At 45.2% G+C, this 20,465-nt stretch overlaps 1 protein-coding gene across 1 annotated transcript; it reads left to right on the top strand.

The window, feature by feature from the left end:
- The first annotated feature begins 287 nt into the window (after nucleotides 1–287).
- On the top strand, nucleotides 288–20,369 carry slc16a10 (solute carrier family 16 member 10). Its single transcript, XM_037449220.2, has 6 exons — nucleotides 288–826; nucleotides 11,154–11,298; nucleotides 12,021–12,450; nucleotides 16,532–16,675; nucleotides 17,081–17,309; nucleotides 18,610–20,369. Exons 1-6 carry the CDS (start codon nucleotides 481–483, stop codon nucleotides 18,855–18,857), a joined length of 1,542 nt encoding a protein of 513 aa, XP_037305117.2. The 5' UTR covers nucleotides 288–480; the 3' UTR covers nucleotides 18,858–20,369.
- Nucleotides 20,370–20,465: the final 96 nt, after the last annotated feature.

Genomic DNA, 20,465 nt, shown 5'->3' on the forward strand with positions numbered 1-20,465 from the left:
AAAAACGAAAGTATCACAGCCGCTGGAAGAAAAGGGGGAAGAGATCTTTTATAACAGGGGGAAGCAGACTGGAAGATATCATTATGCCGTGTATATGTTATTTTTTTTCTACCGGTGGTCTCTTGAAACGTATATGCGAATCCAAGTATAGCGTATGTATGCCATTTATTCCAACGCTTCGTCCTGGTCGAATGTCGGCGTCCAATCAGCAGCCGGATCCCCCCCCGTAGCACCGCCCCCCCCCCCCCCCGCGCGGTGTCTATTTATAAAATCGCACAGCTCAACTTTTTGACAGCAATCGTTGGACCAGATGCTGCGCCAACTGGCACCACCCTCAGGCCGGCTGCGCCTCCATTGATGCTACTTTACCGTCAGCCCAAAGCCGTTTTTTAATTTTTTTTTTTAAATTGTTGTCATTTCATCGCGGAGGCAGCCGTTGGTTCTCCGCTCGCATACCTGACAAGTAAAGTAAAAGAGACGATGCCAGAAGGCGGGAGCCCGAAGACGGGGGAAAGTGATGCGGAGGGTCGGGACGAGGAGTCCGCCGCCGTGCTCCCCGAGGAGAGGGGGCCGGGGCACCGTGATGAGAAGGAGGAGGAGGAGGAGGAGAAGAAGGTGAACGGAGACAGCAGGGGGGCCGCGGCGGAGCAAGCCGGGGAGGTCGAGTTTGTTCACCCCGAAGGCGGCTGGGGCTGGGTAGTCATGCTCGCGGCCATGTGGTGCAACGGCTCGGTGTTCGGGATCCAGAACGCCTTCGGAATCCTCTTCCTCTCCCTGCTGCGGGAGTTCGGCTCCGAGGAGGACGATGACCTCCGCTTCAAGACAGGTGAAGGGGGACGGGGGGGGGGGGGGAACGGACAACTTCGGGTCGTTAGTCACAATCATTTCTACGTTTGGTCTAAATGTGAACGAGGGCGTATTTTAAGCTAAATGTGGACATATAAAGGATGGGCAGAACGATCTCGCGCCACTGCGGGACTTGTGTGACTGTGGTTATTGGTTAAACGTCGCAATATTGTCATCTAACACGTCACGTCTCGCTTTTCCTGGTGAGAGAGAGAGAGAGAGAGAGAGAGGAGGGGAGGCTAAGTAGTGCGACTGACGGGGTCCGGAGAGCGTCTTTCCGCGCAGGAAACCCGACACTGTCCCCCACCCCCCCCCCCCCCCCCCCGTGTGTGTGGCGGCTTAAGTTTCTCCTCCAGGGTTCCACGTGTGTAGGAAGGTACTGCGGGACACATGTCCTCAGAGACACCGGGAGACGATGCGCCATAGAGGCTGCTGTAAAAAAAAAAAAAAAAAGAGAAGTAAAATGAGTTAAACGTTCTAACAGATGTCACGTGAAGTCTCGCATGGCGGCGTGTATAAGATTTTAAAAAATGGATTTTTTGAAATCTCCCTATATTATGTATAATAATATACATAATTGTGTGTGTGTGGGGGGTCAACGTCATGGGAAAGGTCACATAGTTAATATCACTCCGCCTTGTGTGTGTGTGGTGACCTGCTGCTGCTCTGATGTGACCCCCCCTGTCGTTTGTGTGTTGTGTGTGTTTCTGCAACTAGACATATACAATATACCTAACTATGGACATTTGGAAGTGTAACTCATTGGTACTTACATTTTAACCAATAGCTCGCTTTTTGGTCACGAACCTTGTTCACAAAGTAAAGCAAACAAGAGATTACAAATCTTTAATAAAACAAGTTTATCTTTTGAAAAATGTAATCTTTATTATTGCTGTTGTCGTAGCACTCAGGACTCGGTGCAGCACTTTAGTCTGCACTCCAACCCAATGAAAACCCCCACACACACACACACCACCCACCACCCACCCATCCTCCGCCCCTATCCAATGCCAAGAGTTCATTGGCACTCTGTCTTGATGAGTGATGTGGTCCGCCTGGGGAAGATTGAACAACTGGACGATGGGAATGTGAGGAGGAGGAGGAGGGGGACGGTGGTTGGACTCCAGGCAGGCTTATGCAACTTCCACCAAGGGTTTCATGTATTTTTCTTGACTTCAAAAGCAATAATAAAATTGTTATACTATTTATTCTCAGGCCTCAATGTGCCTATTTTTATCTACAATAATCATTGCTGAAATTTAAAGCAACATAACTACCAAACGTTTTTTGACTGATGAATTCTTAAGTTGGCTCACGTGATGTAGTGTAATCATGACTTGTTCGTTGGGGCTCTACTGTCTCTCTGTGAGGGGGGAGCAATGTTTAGATTTAGATTTAGATTTAGGGTTTTGGCGCCTTTTCATAAAACCTGAACTGCTACGCACATCTACGTCCACGAGTCGGGATCTCGGAGCGTGACATGCGGGGAGGCTCACTGACAAGTTTGTTTGAAATGAAGGATTTTCTTATTTTATCTTGACACGCAGAGATGCAAGTTCATTTAAAGGACATTTTGAATCCATTTAAAAGAGATTAAGAAAAGTAACAATTGTATTTGGTAATTGCTTCACTATTGCAATAGTAAGACACACACATGCTTTAGCAGGGCCCTACTTTTTCATATCTCTGTTATCTCTTTTAACCACATTTTTAGGTTGCCTCATTTTCCGCACCGTCTCAGTTGGGTCACGCTGGGGCCCGAGTCTATAGACGGCATTTTACGTTAACGTGTCCCAACCGTGTGTTTCCTTTACCTTTGTGCCCTAAACGCTGTTATCTAACGCTGTTAATTGGGGGTCTGCCTTTGTTCTCCTCGGACATGCCAGTAGAAGATTTTTTTTTAAGTTCCCGGGCCGTAGTATGACGCCAACTCGGTCTGACCCTTCGAGAACTCTGGGGGTAACCAACGTTTTCTGATCGTAAAGATATGCCACACATATCAGATGTTAACGCCCTGCCCTGTAGACGGGACCCTCAGATTTATAAGCGCGCGGTTTAAATTTAGTCCGCGTCTTGCCGTCTCGCTCCTCTGATGTCATTAAACAGTGCATTTCCTACTCTGCCCTGTTTTTCTTTCGCGGGTGCACCTCCTGCCCCTAGCACACGTTTGTCCCTGTGATTTCCTGGGGTTTTTTCGCCAAAGCAAGTACATGAAGTGCGGCTTCCGTTGAGAAACCCTCGCTCTGCAGAAGCTCTTCCTGTGAGAGGAGGGGGCAACATGAATTCATCAGCTTGGTGTCTAAACCGGAAGCTGCCGTACAGTGAGTACGACGTGGGAGAGGACCTCAGACTTTGTGACAGGCAGAGTGAGAAGCCAGGGATGTTTAATGAATATTACATACCGCTACAGTGGGATCCCCTCCCTTAATAACATCTCTTTGGCGTCTTTGCCATGTAATGATCAGCAGAATAACATGTTGTAGACAAAACTATGTGAGACCATGATGATCTTCATTGGATATTTGATGAAACTGGCACTGTAAAGGCTACTACAACACCGAGGTATTGGATTGACTACCTTGGTGAGAGTTCTAACAGGGTTCTGTCATTACCATGTTTCCATGATTGAGTTAGACCCAATTGCACAAGTGAGGGTTTACCTTAGACATGAAAAGGACTGTCCCGTCTGCCCTGCGATGCCCATCGATCTAGCCTACTGCTTGAAACCCATTGAGACGTAGAATCCTTGTACATACTGAGGCACTTATCCTATGCTTGGGGACAGTTCCATCTGGTTCTATGTTACACGTCTGTTCATCATGGAAACCCATATGCGGTGTTGGATTAGAATACTGCCGGTTTCCCATTGAAAACCCTTCTGATCTCCCTGTGTCCTGAGATCCCACGAACCACACGTTGCGACATGTTTCTTTTCCTCATGTTCAAGCTTGTTCACTGGTGAATTGCCATGTGCTCCAGATCTACCTCCACACGCATTTCATGCTAAACCAGCAAACACGATTTAGTTGTTAAAAGTATTTGTTTTACTCTTTCTGAACTAGACCATACTGTCCCATGTTCTACAATAAACTTCCTAAAGACTCCTACTGGAAACTTGATGGAAAACCTTCAATGCTTGTTCAGCAGACTTGTTGGGGGCGAGGGGGGAGAGTCAATTTAAATAAGACCTTGTGTGATCACGGGATGCTGCACCGACAGTTTCATGCAGTTAACCAAGAACTGCGGCTTGTATCATTGTATGTGCATTTACACGTAGATCACAGGTCGCTGCAATAGAACTTGTGCTCGATCATATATGTATCTTTAGAGATATTTTCCGTTGGCGTGTGTCTTCTCTAGCCAGCTACCGTGAAGCTAACATAGCAGCTAGCTAAAGTTAAGCTAACCTACAAGTCAAAACGTTGATTGCTTTTCCATAGTAACGCGTCACGACAACATTTGAACAAACCGAGTGAGACATTTGCGTAGAGTTTCCCAAATGTTCGGCTTTGGACAGGTTCATCTTGACGGGGCAATAGAAGCCCTCATCTCTCATGTTGGCAGCTGTTGCTTTCTCACGGCGCACAAACACTATGGAAGTTTTAACTCGAAATAAACCAATCCCGGCGCGGGGGAGTTCAAGCCCATAGACTGCCCCGAACGGTCTGGTCAGCGGCCCTCACATCTGTGTTCCCGGCTCTGGTTCCCTCGCTGTGGGAACGCCAGATAGGGTCATTCCTGGGCCCAGTGCCAGACGAGCCGTTTGGCCGTCGTCAAGTGTGAGAGCCGCTTCTTCAAGACCTTCTGGACCCAACGGCAGCTCAAAGTCTTTGTTGTGCTGTTTGGAAAAATCCAACGGAGGGAACCGCAGACATCAGCACCGTTTCTACACTGCATGTCATGACAGCGCTTCGATGCCCATGATTACACAATAAAATAAGCCTTGAGCTGCAACGTTGTTCTCACTTAGCAGCTAGCTAGTTAGCCAGCTAACGTGCCCTTGTTAACTCCACTACGTGTTAATGCTTAAGCTACACTGCACTGGGTATACATACACTGGAGAGCTGAGAGACTGAGCCACTTGGAACCTGTTGACTGTTCATGCAAGTGGTCTCATGGCCATATTTTGACTGAATATTATTTTTGCTCGCTGTGAAAGGAAAACGGGTGAAAATATTGTTCTCTAGTATCACTTGGCTCACCCACGCTGAGCACAAGGTAGAGACAGGATGTGCGTTTTTTCCGCGATCACTCACACACACAGCAACAGACCTCAGGGAGGCAGCTGACGTTTCAGCAAACGGCTGGAGTTTGACCTGCCCCCCCCCCCCCCCCCCCCCCCCCCCCATCAAGAGGAAATCTTGAGTGGCGGTAAGCTATAAAACCACAAGAACAAGAAATATGACCCTGACCCAGGTAGGTACAGATGGACGTTAACTCTTATTACTACATGTTAGCACGAGCCAAACCTAAGGCCTCCTCTGCTTCTGCTGGCAGGTTTCTCCTCCAGCTCAAAGCAAAGTGTCAGTGTTACTTTAGCTTATCAAAAGAACCTGTTTGTATGGAGTTAATAATAGAAATGCCATGCCATGGGTAATCAAGAAATGATGATGAAGTTAGAAGTTACAATTATGTTTCCAGTTGTTATATGATTCAATTTTCATTATTTATATATACAGTATATATATATATATACATATATACGTATAGATATTCTTTGTTGTTGTCACGGATCTGTTGTTCTTAAGTCTGTCTCTGTGCAGCTCCACGTACGCCCGTCCACAGTTTGCTTTTCAAACTTTGTTTTCAAAGTCGTCTCTAATTAAATCAACTGCGTGGTCGTCAGATTGAAATTGTAATATGCCTGCTTCTTTGTCTCCTACAGACCTTAAACAGTTGGGAGCTGTAAAAGCTGTCCTGGGCGGGCAACCTTATTTTAAAGAAAAAAAATTGAATCGATCCAAATAAAATAAACTTGGGCCGGTTCTGAGCATACACAAGGTTAATGTTCAACATGCCTTTTGATCTCGGGCGTGTGTGTGCTCAGGCCTGAGCTGAGGTGAAGGTTGTTGAGAGATAAAAACCGAGCGAGCGACGAGTAAACACGTTCCAAGGCAGAGCAGCACGTCAATGGCGGAGGGACGACGAATTGTTTGGTATCTCTCACATGCATCGGAAGGCCTTGCTTCCCCCCCCTCGTGGCCAGTGCTCGGAGCCCTTCAGTAGTGTTTGGTGGGCGTGTAGCTCACTGCCGTCTGCATCCCGTAGGTAACTAAGTTAGTAAAGATCAACCCAGAAGTCTTTATATGTCATATGCACAATAGGAAACCACACAGACTAGATAGAAAGATTGAGATGGATTTCGGCCAGTCTGCTATATTTATAGGACTGATTGTCCTGTTTTTCAGGTTGGTCCAATGAAAGTTCTCAATTCTAACCTTGAAGAGTGTAACGCTCAACCAATAATTTTATTCTGAAGGTATCCAGGATGCTTCGGTGGATGGTGGTTGCCCCTGCAGTGGTTCTGCTGTACCCCTGGCTCACTACTCGCAATTATTTGAATCATTTCTGTCCTAATGACTAATTGAATGTATTGTACATCTTTTAGATGGTTCATTCTGTACACATGACATCCATTGTAGTCTGTACATCCCGGGAAAGGGATCCCTGCTCTGAAGTTTCCTCATGGAAGGGTTTTAATTTTTCCTGTGTTCCCATGTGAGGATGTTGCATATGTACAGACCGTAAAGCCCTCTGAGGCAAATTTGTAATTTACGATTTTGGGCTTTACAAAATAAAATAAAATGAATTAAGCATCTTCTAAGAAAAGGGCTCAGTTGATCAGTTGACTCATCTCAATCAATTTGATCAGTCAACTCCAATGTCTTTGTCTTACAGTACGTATGGGTGTAAGAATTTCTTATGGCCTTACAAGGACTACACAGATGGGATCTGTGAAGTAAAAAATGTAAAAGAAATTATTTAAATTTGATCCATCCAAAGTCCCCCTTTGTCTGCTGTTCAGAAAACAAGTTTGTGGCTGCATTCTCAGACATTTCTGGAGATATTGAGCAAAGACCTCATTGTCGGGGGAGATGAGAAGCACTTCCAAAACTGTCTTCTATGCTGCGCTTTCAGGGGAAGTGGGCGGATGAAAAGGCTCCCCCAATCACCAACAGGCCTGCCACACCGCCCCACACCCAGCTCCTCTGTCACGGACCTCAACTGCCAGTCAACACTTTTCATACGGATCCATGTATTGGATCCACGTGTTTTCTCCCCCCCGCCTGCACACAGCCGCAGAATCATTCTGCTGCTCCCCGACTTTCTTGTTGTTTGATTGGCCAACAGGTTTCACTTCCCATATTGTGAGGTCCGAAAACCCCCAGAGAAGAAGAACACTAGGATGCCAAAAAAACACTGTTTCTCAATACTTCTCCCCCCCCCCCCTTCGACAGCTCTCCAACGGAGCGGCACGCTATAAATTGCTTCCAACTGCTGGAGCCAGGAGTTGCAGTTCTATATGGTCCTCTCATCTCAAGATGTATATGTGCAGCACCCCGAGGCCCCTCATTAGGGTTGTGCCTTGTGACTGAGGTCTTTGTGATTGAACAGCAACAGCTGTACGGCCAGACTTTAACAGGAATGCTCGTTGCACCACTGTAAGGCCACAGGAAGCTTGTCAACAGGCCTAAAGTTAATAGCTGTGAATAATAGGAAGTGAGTCTTCACATGCAAGAATATTTTCTTTGTTTCATCCAGTCCGACTGGTTTTCCTCCTTCTTGCAGGTGAGATGATTAAAGATCCAACGTCATCAGATGTGTCTGTATTACGTAGCCAAAACTTGAAAATGCTGTTTCATTTAATTCTGGTCAAAGACAGACCATTCCACTCACGTTAGTCTAGTTTGGTATGAGTGTGTACAGTGTTGATGTGGTACACAATCCTTTTATTGAGGGTGATTTTAAAATAAGGGGGGGGGGGGGGAAGTTATTATTCAATTTCCATTTCTACTAGTAGATTGTTGAAATGCCACTCACAGTTTCTTTGAAAAAAAAATGAGAGGATTGCATTGTGAGCAAGAGACATCCCTTAGATTAGGTAAATGTCTTTTCATTGAACTAAAATCTGGATGAACTAATTTCAAGTGACTTTTGCAATGCGCCTCCTCCCATTGGGCTAATCCTGTCGCAATAGGGCTTCATTGTGAGTCTTTCGGTCCTGGTTCTAGGGTACGTATAGTCAATGAAGACAAGGAAATCCTGTAAACTCAAAACACATGCTTTGGGTTTGATATTCTGCACCCCACTTCCTCCTGGACACTCCCGCCTCTAGTAGTAAGAGAGTTGTTGTTGTTGTTGTTGTTGTTTGTCATTCAATTGACTTTTGAAAAGGTCACTCTTCAGTCCATTTCCAGTCTGAAAGAAGAACTCATCTTTGTTCCTGTTATTCTGCCTTTCCGTCCTTGGGTGGTGACGACTCTCAGCTTAACATAGGCCACAGTTTGTAACCCCAATGACCCTTTTCGCTGTTCCCCTTTGTTCTTTTGGTTTTATCCATTTTTCAAGGAAACCGAGTTCTATCAGGACCTACTCAAAAACCCACGGGGAAATGCACAGACTTCCAAATGATACACATTGACTTACCCTTTGCTCATTTCATTTTCCTCCTCCACCTCTTGCTCGCCCTCTTCAGGCAGCTACTGGGTTTTAGTACAAGAACGGTGGTAAAGTGAGCCGGGTGCTGGTTCAGCCTCTTAAGGAGCATTTCACCATCATAGCTGGTGTATTAACTTAAAAAAACACCATATATATTTGATTTCATTTGAAAGTTTTGTAAATAGGGAGGCTACTTTGTGGCCAAACCCCCCCCCCCCCCCCGCGTGAAATGATGAGGCCCGACTGACAGATGTTAATGCTGTGGTGAATAAAAATAATTATATCCGCAATTGAAAAATTCCTTGAACTTGTCTTTAAAAGCAAGGCACAGTTGTACAGAGTCTCAAAGAGTTTTCATAAGTGTGCACTGCAGATTAGAATACAAACAGAGATAAAGAGAGTGCTTAAGGGTGGGGGGGCTGTGTACTGGACCATCCTTAGGGCGTAGAACATGGGAACATACAATAAGTACTTGTTATCCAACAGTTTAGAAGAAGAGGACCTGTGTGTAGGCAGTCAGCTGCATGGATCACAATGCAAGCATATGATGTGTCTGTAACACAACAAGTTATGCACTATCTTATAAGATTGTAAGACATGAGTAAGATATTACATTTTTCACTAAACAAATAGGTAGATACATAGAAGAATGTACTCTCATTCAAAGAGAAGTTTCCAAAGAGTTCGGAGCAAAGGTACAGGCATTTAAGCATTTACACCATATATTTAGTAGAAAATTGTAGATATTTTCCATTACAATGCTGTAATGACACAGATGAATATCTGCTTCTGCTCCTGTTTTTTTGGCAGCGTGAGCAGTTGATTTATTAACACTTCTTCCCACCGCCGTGTGTTTGCATTCAAGTGCAACAGCATGTGGTGACGTCCGGGGTCCTTAAGTGGTCTCATGTGTGGCACTAGATCGTAGCCTGGCCCTGTCCACAGATTCCTACAATGTGCTACAGGGACGAGCTGTTTATTTGCCAGGAAAGTGGTCCGTCACACAGCTGCAGCATCAGCCAAGTGGGCCCATCCATTAGCTGTTCCCATTAACTTTGGTTAATATGTAACTCTCCAACCAGCTGCTTTGATGCAGGTCAATCAGGTCATCAGGAATTCGTGACGGCCTCTCTGTGCTCCACACATTCGGTCTTACTCCATTTTCTCGGACAGTGGTCGTCAACCCTAGTTAGCTAAAAGTAATGGATATATTGTTGGAATAGTTAGCTAAAAGTAATGGATAAACATTTGAAATGGTTAGGTAAAAGGAAAGAATAGATGGTTGAAATAGGTTGCCAAAAGAATAATTACTAGAAATAGTAACCTAAAGTCAAGATACTTACTTTATATATACTATACTATACTATATTATACTGTGTGAAATCGAGAGGCACTATAACACAGTACTTTAGATATCATATTGTTTACTGGAAGCCCGCTCAAGGAAGCATTACATAGCTCCGTAATGATCAGTATAAGCTCTCTCCACTCTGTTTAGCTTAAAGTATTTGACAGCCAATCGATAGTTTTATTCGGATGTCAGACAACAGTAAAAAATGATGTTCGGGATCAGCGTTGTAGGTTGCACTTAAAGCGGTTCATGGTTGTAGGTCCAGTTGTTGTGGGGTGACCAGGTTCAGAGCAGAGGAGTCTTCAACGAGGCAGACAGACGACTTAAGCCAACTCTGCCTGTCGGTGTCCAGGGGGGGGGGGGGGGCCCGCGGCAAACGCTGGATGTCACTGGGACAGAGGGAATCCTTCTATTACATTTTTTAATCAAGAATTCCTCTTTGTCTGAAGAGTAAATGCTTTGAAACTGAGAGAGCCTGCAGATAAAACCACAACAGCAATTTCCTGTTGTCCTTGAGGGATTCTTTGCCTTCCTTCACTGCCACTTATTGCATTATGTTATGTTGTGTCTTAAAGCGCGCTGATATCCCCACTAATATGAGATCTGGCGAAGAGGACCCCATTAGATTTGGGGAATTTTTGCAGACTACAGCGTCTGGAATAATCGTAAGAAACAGCTGTGAACCCTAAGCAATGCACTGAGGGACGAAGAACTAACCGAATAAAGGAGACACGCCATTCGTCAGTATTTTATTATGCGGAAACATCAAGGTGTACCGATCTTAGCGTAGGTATCTTGCTGCTTGAAGAGTGTAACGCTCAACCAATAATTTTATTCTGAAGGTATCCAGGATGCTTCGGTGGATGGTGGTTGCCCCTGCAGTGGTCTGCTCCCAGTTTAGTTTCAGCCATGGCCCTGGGACGGGTAGTGTAGGACAATTAGTCGATCTACCCATTTGATCCATATCTGAATGGATTACTTTGAATTATTGTAATTGTTTGTAAAAAAAAAAGAGAGAGGTTGTTTAAAAACTCCAAAGGACTTGTAAAAAGAACAAAAACTATTGTTTTATTTTTTCTATGTCCAAGGAGGATGTATCCCAGTGACTTTATCCATCCTCCGGCACTTCCTCTAGTGCAGTGATTCTCAACTGGTGGCTCGCGTATAACAAGGCTTGGTTTTGTGTCATTATCCTCAGCATTACGGCTCTGTCTCTCTTTGTGCTTTGGATGGGAAATGATAACCGCTCTGATTTACATGTGCCCATTTTTTTTTTTTTTTTTTATCTCTCTTGCAGCATGGGTGGGCTCCCTCTCCATGGGGATGATCTTCTTCTGCTCTCCCATCGTCAGCGTCTTCACCGACATCCTGGGCTGCAGGATCACGGCGGTGGGCGGCGCTGCTGTCGGCCTCGTCGGCCTGCTGGCCAGCTCCTTTGTCACGTAAGGACGGACTGAAGGCTTTTCAATTCAAATGAGTAAATATGATGCCACTGAAAATAAGCGATGGACTCCTTTCCCATTGCCTGAAGACTGCTGTGTATATATATATAAAAACAGTTATCTGGACCCAGTGGGTCAGTGGTTCTGCTCTTGACACTCGTTAATAATTACCCAGAATTTGATACACGTAGACATGAAGAAACGCATAATCAGCTGAAACACTTAGTTCTGCACAGTGCAAGGTGCAAAGTGTCACATGATCTCAGTGTTACACTTATTTACCCTGCTCGGGACTTGGCACTTGGACGCACCTTACTGTTTTTAATTGGACCGTAAACACCAGATTATTTCATCTAGTTGATGGTTGAAAAGCTTAGAGGACAAAATTACACATTGCTCGATAATAAAAAAGGGAGGTGTAAACCGGTGGACTTTATTGTAAAAGCCTGAATCTTCATTGGACCAAAGCAATATCTATATAATTAATTGGGGGAATAAACCCATTGCACCACTATTCGCCCAGCAGCGAACAACACAGCAATTATCAAAATGGGATTAAAAACATAACTGTGAGTATTAAAAACAGACTAACTTACATCAGCTGTGAGTAGCATAGATACCTTTTTTTGATGTAAACACCATTTAAATGTGCAAATTCCTGTAAATGCATCAACGTCAGGAGTGACATTGAGCTTCTCCCCCCCCCCCCCCCCCCCTCTCAGGTCCCTGGGCCCCTTGTATTTCACCTACGGCATTGTGTTCGCCTGCGGCTGCTCCTTCGCCTACCAGCCCAGCCTGGTCATCCTCGGCCACTACTTCAAGAAGCGCCTGGGCCTGGTCAACGGCATCGTGACGGCCGGCAGCAGCGCCTTCACGATCACGCTGCCCTTCGCGCTGTCCCACCTGCTGGAGAAAGTGGGCCTCCACAACACCATGCGTGTCCTCTGCATCCTCATGTTCGTGCTGATGCTGGCCGGCCTCACCTACAAGCCCCTGATGCCCGTCAGATCCAGCAGCACCGCCACCGGCCGCCGGTGCCCGCCCATGAGCAAGATCTTCAACATCAACATCTGGAAGTCCTTGGGATATCGCATTTGGGCGTTCGGCATCCCGGCGGCGCTCTACGGCTACTTTGTGCCGTATGTTCACTTGGTGAGTTTGTGTGTGTGTGTGTGTGTCCCCCCTCCACCCCTCTTTCATTCATCCGCTGTTCTCCACGTGTGCCTGTTTTTGCGTTTTGCTGGTTCGTCGTCGCCGCGCTCTTGGGGGGGGTCAGAGGTCAGTCTGAGGAACAAACAGCACGTAGGTGCCAACAGAGGAATTCCATGTTGTGATTTCCCAGTGTCTTGATCCCATGTTTTGGAAGTGTTCGCTGGCACAGGGGGAGGAATGAGTGGTGAGTCAAGGAGGGAGCTTCAACAACACACATATCAAAACATATACTTGCAACGTGAGATTTCTGAATGCGAGCAGGGGAGAGGAAGGGAACTTTTAACCACAGAATCCCCCAGGCACCCCCCCAGGTGAGATAGGTTACAGTGTTCTAGGGCTGTAGGTAAGGACAGTCTGAAGGCCCGTCCACAACGCAAAAGAAACTACTGATATATGGGGACGATCCTGTGGAATCCTTTCACACCAAGGCCAACGAGATTTGGATTTGCATTAAGAAAAAAACGTCACACAATGATCTATCCTTTTTTTTCTTAACCTAATAAACCTTCATCCCACTCTTATCCTAAGTTGTTCAAAATGCAAATGAATCTATCGATAGATAGCCATATTGTTGTGTGACCATATGAAAACATTAATCGCATTGGCTTCCAAGAAAAAATGTATTGACCGCATTAACAGATGTTATCATTTTGCTGTCTTTTATCGGCATCCAAAAAGTTCCATGAATTGAAACAGCTGCTGAAAGTAAAAAAACTACGGAACACAAGGTTTTCACCTCAACCTGCCCCGTGTAGCTTGTGAGTGATTGCCCCTGCGGTAGCTGGTTTGGATGCACTTTTTCATTTTTATTTAATCTTGGGGCCAGGCCTCCGGGGGGGGGGGGGAGACTTGTTTATTTGGACACCGTGACTTGTTATTATAGGGACACCAGCCTTGCTACTGCAGAGTGGGACACCGTGGAGGAGAAGGAGGTGTGGAAAGGCTAAGCACTGCCCTCATGGCCCTGGCACCCGTCCTTCCCTCCACACAGCACCCCCCCCCCCCCCCGCCTGCTCTTAAGGGCACTGTCTGGGGAAAAAAGGAAGGAGGTTAAAAAAATCAGAATAGCGCATTATTCAGCCTTTCAGGAAGCGGGCCCTTGAAACCTCTCCACTTGCCCCCACCCCACCCCTGGGTGTCTGACTCAGTCTTTTGCCCTTTTAGAGCCACGGGGCTTTGTTTTTTTTAGGTTTTTGTTACTTCTTCCTTTTTCCAGATCCAGCTGTAGAAGTGAATACACTCGCACACACACCTTTACAGTTGTTATCTATTATCTTAGATAAGATGCCATACTGCTGTGTTTGCTCTATGCTCCGACCCGATTCAAGGCACGGTGGTGTCTTTCTGCCAGACTTTGCACAAAGGGCATATTGAGGAAGGCCACACAGGAAAGTCCGAACGTCAGCCAGACGAGGAACATGTGTCCTCCCTGCAACAGATTCCCATTGGCGTCATGGCGAAAGCTCACTCGACCCCAAAAAAGGGAGAGTTAGTTTGAGTGTGTTTGACAAGGAGCACCTGCAGGACTGCGGCGTGTTTGCGTGGGCTGGATGTTTAATGACCATTAATCAGCCGAGGACAGGAGGGCAGGGAGCATGTGTGTGGGTCGGTGCACCACAGGGCTCCAAGAGGGAAAACTCCCCCCCCCCCCCCCCCAGAACACACTGCTTAAAGCGGCTCTAAAGTGCACAGTGGTGATGTGGTACTTTCTATGATTCAGCTGTTCTTATTTGTGTTTTGGACATTTAATGCCATGTTAATCCTAGCGGTAGTCATCATCCCTCAGGGTGCTAGCGGTTGTCTTTGCGGCGCCAAATGAAAACATGGACGGACGAGCCGGCAAAAAAAAAACGACACTTACAAAAAGTCCCTTCAAAATAAAATCACATGCATTTTATTATTTTATTTTTTATTTTATTTTTATTTTTGGCCCACGACCCACTAAAAACGGGTCCACGACCCACTACCCACCAGTTGAGAAATATTTGTCGTTCTGACGATTGGTGTAAAAATGGCCACAATGGGTGAAGAATAGTGGCAAAAATGATACCGATACCCCGTGGTAAACTGGTGCATGATACAGACTGACGGATGGTAAAGTGTGACAACAGCTACAGAATCTATAGGACCATGTCATCTGTTTGAAGACAGTGAACGCATTAAACCACACCATGCTGCGACCTCGCAGGAGGCCTCAAATACATGTTTATTATCATTATTGATGCAGCGTGTGAATCAGTACGAGTTCAATAGGGAACGTCTCTTTCTGAACATCGGGTGGCCTTTACACAGAAATGACAGAGGGATGGTGTTTTATAGAATTTTTTTTCTCCTCACGTCTGTAGAGTACTACAACAGATATTTATATCTATTTATATTTACTTGAAATATTAAAATTGAAGGAAACGGTGTGAAAACGTATATTTTTTAGATTTAACATGGAGTTTTTCAAACCAGTGTTTCCAACAAGTATGCATGAACAAAAAAGTGCCAACCACATAAAAGCTGCGTCCTCCCTGTCAAACCACCGCCCCTGAACCCTCCCTCACACCAGCGGCTTAGACTGATGGTGTGCTTGTTATCTTAGCTTCATGATGTGCTCAACATGATCCTGATCTGCTGTGACACTTCAAATAAAGAACAACTGATCTCCTTCTCAAGAGAATAAATAACTACATTTTACAGTTATTTTAATATTCAATTCATTTGTCAGTATTTAAATAATCTTTAGGTTATTTTGTCAGTCAACAAACCCCAAGAAATTCCCTTTAATATTCAAAAATAACTGTAAATAACTTCAATATGAAAGGCTATTAATGTAGCAGCAAACACGTATTAAAGTTATAGTGGAGCTATGCCTACCTGAGCAGGAAGGGAGTCTTTTGTTATCACAACGTCTCCTTACTTTGTTAATGAGCCCCACTGACTAGCTAGTTTAAAATCAGCTAGCCTCATTGGCTGGACCAGCCCCTTACTGTGTACAATGTACAGGGCTCGAACTGGAGCCTCAAATTTACAAACGAGAAAGAAAAGCAATAAAAAAGAGCACCATGTGGAAAGCCATGCTTCCCGGATGCTGGAATCCCCTCCTGACAGGCGTATTGACAAATAAGTCATCCAGAGATCTGTGCGTATGCGTGTGTGAAAGGTGGGGCTTTGGGGAGGGGGGTCATAAAAGTGGCAGACAGACATGCACTTTGAGCAGCCCCTGCCTGTCTGGAGGTAAAAGTAGCTGGCGGGGCTCCACACAGAGGGGGCCCTGCTTTTCTCACTGGCTCTCAAACTCTGGGCCTCACAGACTGGCAGGAAGAACAAGTACAGCAAGTGATGTGGAAACCCACCCCCCACCTGGGCTGCTTTTCTAACAGTGGAGTCTTACGTTCACTGGCAACCAAAATGGAAGATTTTAAAAAAGGAATGTTGAAATATGGACCTGTTGGATAAGGGTCCCGGTGGGTGTTACGCTTCGACATCAACAAACCTCGGCTGACACAGCGCGGCGCAGTGGATCCACCGGGTCACTTATACACAGCTTCATTTCTGGAAAAAGAATGCAAAACTTTCAAGCCCCTGGGATTTTTGAAGTTGGGCCATATAGATAAGATTGACTGGATTTTATAGTGATTTAAAGCAAATTCTTTCAGATCTTAAAGCAACTGGTACCAAACAGCAAAATAAATACTAAGGAATTTCGGTAGATAACAGATAGTTCCACAGAAGTTGTGTTGAAAAAAATCAAACGAAAACCCCCAAAAATGCAGCCTGGAATATTAATAATTTCGTCTCCTGTTAAACCCGATGCACTTAGAGACATACAGACAGACAGCCAGGAGTTACGTACAGTATATACACAGTATACCTCGTCCCTGACGTCTACAGACCTCCACAGCTACGGAGATGAAGTGATCTACCTTTTGATGTTCCCTCCTCCTGTATTTTGTAACATTCCTTTTTCTTTCTTCTCTGGTGTTGCACTGGATGAGAGCCACGTGTTCATCTGTCTCCTCCCAACTGTCCCCAGATGAAGCACGTGGAGGAGCGCTTTGGACCCGACGCCAGCAAAGAGGTTCTGCTCATGTGCATCGGCATCACGTCCGGCGTGGGCCGCCTCATCTTCGGCAGGGCGGCGGACTACGTCAACGGGGTCAACAAAGTCTACCTGCAGGTCAGTGCTGGGTCTCCGGCTCAAAAGAAGCAAACCGCGGTGACGTACTTCGACACCTCGTGGCTTTCCGGCTAGTGACAAGTGCTTTTGGAGCCTTTGAGGGCAGATTTTAGTTTATTAAAGCTGCTGATAGTTCCCCAATCATGCTAATGTTGAGAATATTTCCAATCCAACTGGAAGTAATCACATTTTGTTGCAGGATAGAAACAAAGCGTACTTTTAAAATGTAAAAAGAGTAACTCTGATCTCAGGAACACTTTAATTATTCTAAAACAGCCACAGATGATGGTGTGAAGTTCATGTAACATCAAAACATCAGATCCAAATGAACTTCAGAAGCTTTAATCAAAAATTCTCCACGCTTATTGAGCCTTCCGATGACCTGCCACCCCATCATCCCACCAGGTGACCTCCTTCTTCGTCATCGGCATCATGTCAATGATGATCCCCGTGTGCCACGTCTTCGGAGGGCTTATCGCCGTGTGCCTGCTGATGGGGCTGTTCGACGGCTGTTTCATCAGCATCATGGCGCCCATCGCCTTCGAGCTGGTCGGGGCCGACGACGTTTCGCAGGCCATCGGCTTCCTGCTGGGCCTGATGTCCGTGCCCATGACCGTGGGACCGCCCATCGCAGGTAATTCAGGAGAAAATGAGCATCCCAAGATGCGACTTCCTCAGTAGTCGGGATGCTTAATCATACAATGGAAAAAAGGAAGTAGGTAGTAGGCGGTTGTTATTTACACAATCCAAATTAGCCTAATGCATATTTGATCATCTTTCAATGATTAAAACGTGTATTTCTGTCAGTATTTCCCTAATTATTGTAGATACCATTGATCATTTACTCTAAGGCCAAATTTGTCTATGCAGCAGAACTTAACCTTTATTGAAGTAGCACAAATATAAAATGTTATTTCATAAAAACCCATTTAAAAATAACCGCTAATCCTGTCAAAAGACACTCAGCTCCTAGTCACTGTCTTGAGATGGAAGAAAATATCATATTTATATTTATATCTAACAGTTTACAGGTCTTTTGCACCACGAAGTGTTGATTTTGGCACCTTGCTGTTTTTGCCATTGCTGATATTGAAAGCAAAAATCCCTAATTTTCCCACAAAGCAGATTAAAAAACAGATATTTTGAATAGGAATTAAAACCGCTAATCACTATTTAAAGAGCACTTTTCATATAAACAATGCAGCTCCAAGTGTTTTACAATTAGCATACAAGAACAGATAAAGGAGAAAAGAAATACATAAAAAATATATTTCAACAAGTGACTTTCAAAAAGCGGACAACAAAGATAATTCAAATGAGGGAATTCCTTTCACTTTCTACATTAACTAGTTCAAAGTTCAGTTCACAAATTTTGAACTAGTTCAGTTCATAGTTCAAACTTATATTTGAACAAATATTTGAACTAAGTTCACAGTTCCAACTAGTTCAGTTATTTTTTTCCATATGTTGCTGCAAGCTATTACTTTTCAAAATTGTTGCCAAAGCCCAGAACCACAGACAGCAATTATTTTATCAGTTTAACCATTGTTGCTTTAATGTTGCTGTCCATTCACTCCACACTAGCAGCAGCTGCAGCGTTCACCCCTACAGTACATTCTCAAACACATGCTGCTTGAATGGTCTTTTTTAAATAAGCAATACAAACACGACAGTTATCATTAAGGTGCAAATGTTTGCAAAGAAAGGTCAGATTCCTCCCATCCTCACCGACCTTGTCAGATCGGGTGTTTGTTCCGCTACTTATTAAGGCGCGTTTACAGTGTGTTTTCTATAGAAATCTGGCACCCTATTAAACGATGTTAACCTGAAAGAACGCGCCGTTCACAGACACCAGAATGAACGGGTTCACAGTGACGTTCATCGGGCATTAATACAGTACGTTCACTTAAATGGTTCCATCCATCTGCTCCCAGGTTTCCTGAGGGACCGACTGGGCAGCTACGACGAGGCCTTCTACCTGGCGGGAATCCCGCCGATCTTCGGAGGAGCCCTGCTCTGTCTGATACCCTGGGTGGAGGCGAGGCGCAAGAGGAGGGAGAAGGAGGAGGCCCTGAGCGGGGACCCGGACCTCACCGAGAAGATGATCGAGCCCGGCAAGATGGCCGACAACGAGAAGGCCCACGAAGCAGCTCAGAGCAGAACCGGAGAGTCCACCCTTTGAGAGCCCCCCGCTGAGGCGACCTTTAAAAACACAGACTCAGGCCGCTGAGTACCGCGATGCAGCATGAGTGAGATTGTAAACAACTGCCTTAAGAGAGAGAAGCTGCCAAAGCGATGAAACAAACAACCAACGTATCAGATAGTTTGACACGGGCAAACTTGGAGGTTTTAAATGGAAACTGAGACTACCATTTCTGTTTTCTTTGTTCTTTTGCCCAGAGGGAGAGAAGACACGGTGTGCTCACTCACTCACTCACTAGAAGCTGCCGATGCACGTCTAGAGAAAACACTTTGGGGATGGCGTTGTTATGGGAGTGTTAAAAATGGATTATATAGGACAGGAACCCAGTCTTATGTGTGGAACGTAACTTAACTCAAATCAAACTGCTAAAAGTTTCTCCTGCTTAAAGCCAAATATGTAAGTACTGTCTAGGGGGTAATCTGTAGTATCATAGTATTTAAAGGAAGAGACGCACAGTGTGTTTTGGGGTATTTGGAGGTCATTATAAGAGTTAGTCGTGAAGCTCTGGGCTTGCCTGATTCAAAGAGGCGCTCGGACACTTCAAGGTAAGCAGCTTTGTTCTTGTTTAAAACTTTTTACACAAGACGAGGAGCTCTGGTCCCCCCCCCCCCCGGGATTGAGGCCCTGGGGCCCCGTAGAGGGTTAACAATCTCTTTGTGTGAAGCGCATTTACAATGTTTAACCTCCGGTTAGAAGTGGGAAAAACACATCTGATGCCTCAAGATATGGCAAAAGCGGGCCCAGGTCATAAAACAACCGTTGCCATGTCAACGACCGATCTGCTGATGACCTCTTAAAAGGACCAACAATAAAAACAAATAGTGGTGGATGTCTATTTCCTCACCTCTATGAACATTGTACTACACATGTATTTTTTGGCTACGTGACCATCAGGCAGTAAAGTGAAGTTAATCATTCTCTCTTCCCTGGCTGTTAGCCTCTGATAGAGAGGTGCTTTTTCATGCTTTTAATGCTTTCATATTGTATTTATTATTTTGCAGTTGGCATTTGCCTCAAGCCTTAAAATGAACTTAGACCAAAATTGTACAGAAATGACTGAAAGTGTGTTAATCTTGTTTGGTTGCTGCTGCTAGTGTCCCACGGAGCTGTCAGCAACCCCCTCCGTCCTAGTCCTCTCCGCCCCCCCCCCCCCCCCCCCCCCCCCCCCTCTGGTGCCCATAGACACTCTCTACCTCTGATGCCCGTCCCTCTTCCTCTATGACAGCAGCACTCACATTTGAGTGAGCGGAGCAACCCCCACTCAAAGTGACTTGCCACCCCTACCCACCCCGCCCCCAAAAAATAAAACGCTAAATAAACTCCCAGTTAGCCGTCCAAAACGTTGCTCTTTAATGAAGTGCTTGCTGCTTAGAACCAGAAATGCCTTTTAACAAGATAACAAATGAGAATTTATAATAACCGCCGAGTATGTATTTTACATGTTATAATGGAATCACATCTATTGTCTTACAATTTAAACCTATGACTTGAGTTTATTTTTTGTCTGCTTTTCATGTCAGCCTTTTATCACGAATTTTCAGTTATATCATCTTACCTCTCATAACTGATCGAAACAGTGGCTTTTTT

This window comes from Pungitius pungitius, chromosome 20 (assembly GCF_949316345.1).
Source record: "Pungitius pungitius chromosome 20, fPunPun2.1, whole genome shotgun sequence".
In the NCBI taxonomy this organism is placed as follows: Eukaryota; Metazoa; Chordata; class Actinopteri; order Perciformes; family Gasterosteidae; genus Pungitius; species Pungitius pungitius.

Coding starts and splice junctions, on each gene's coding strand:
- slc16a10 (XM_037449220.2), top strand. CDS start 481: ATGCCAGAAGGCGGGAGCCCGAAGACGGGGGAAAGTGATGCGGAGGGT. Junction 827..11,153: donor TGACCTCCGCTTCAAGACAG/GTGAAGGGGGAC, acceptor TCTCTCTTGCAG/CATGGGTGGGCTCCCTCTCC. Junction 12,451..16,531: donor TTGTGCCGTATGTTCACTTG/GTGAGTTTGTGT, acceptor AACTGTCCCCAG/ATGAAGCACGTGGAGGAGCG.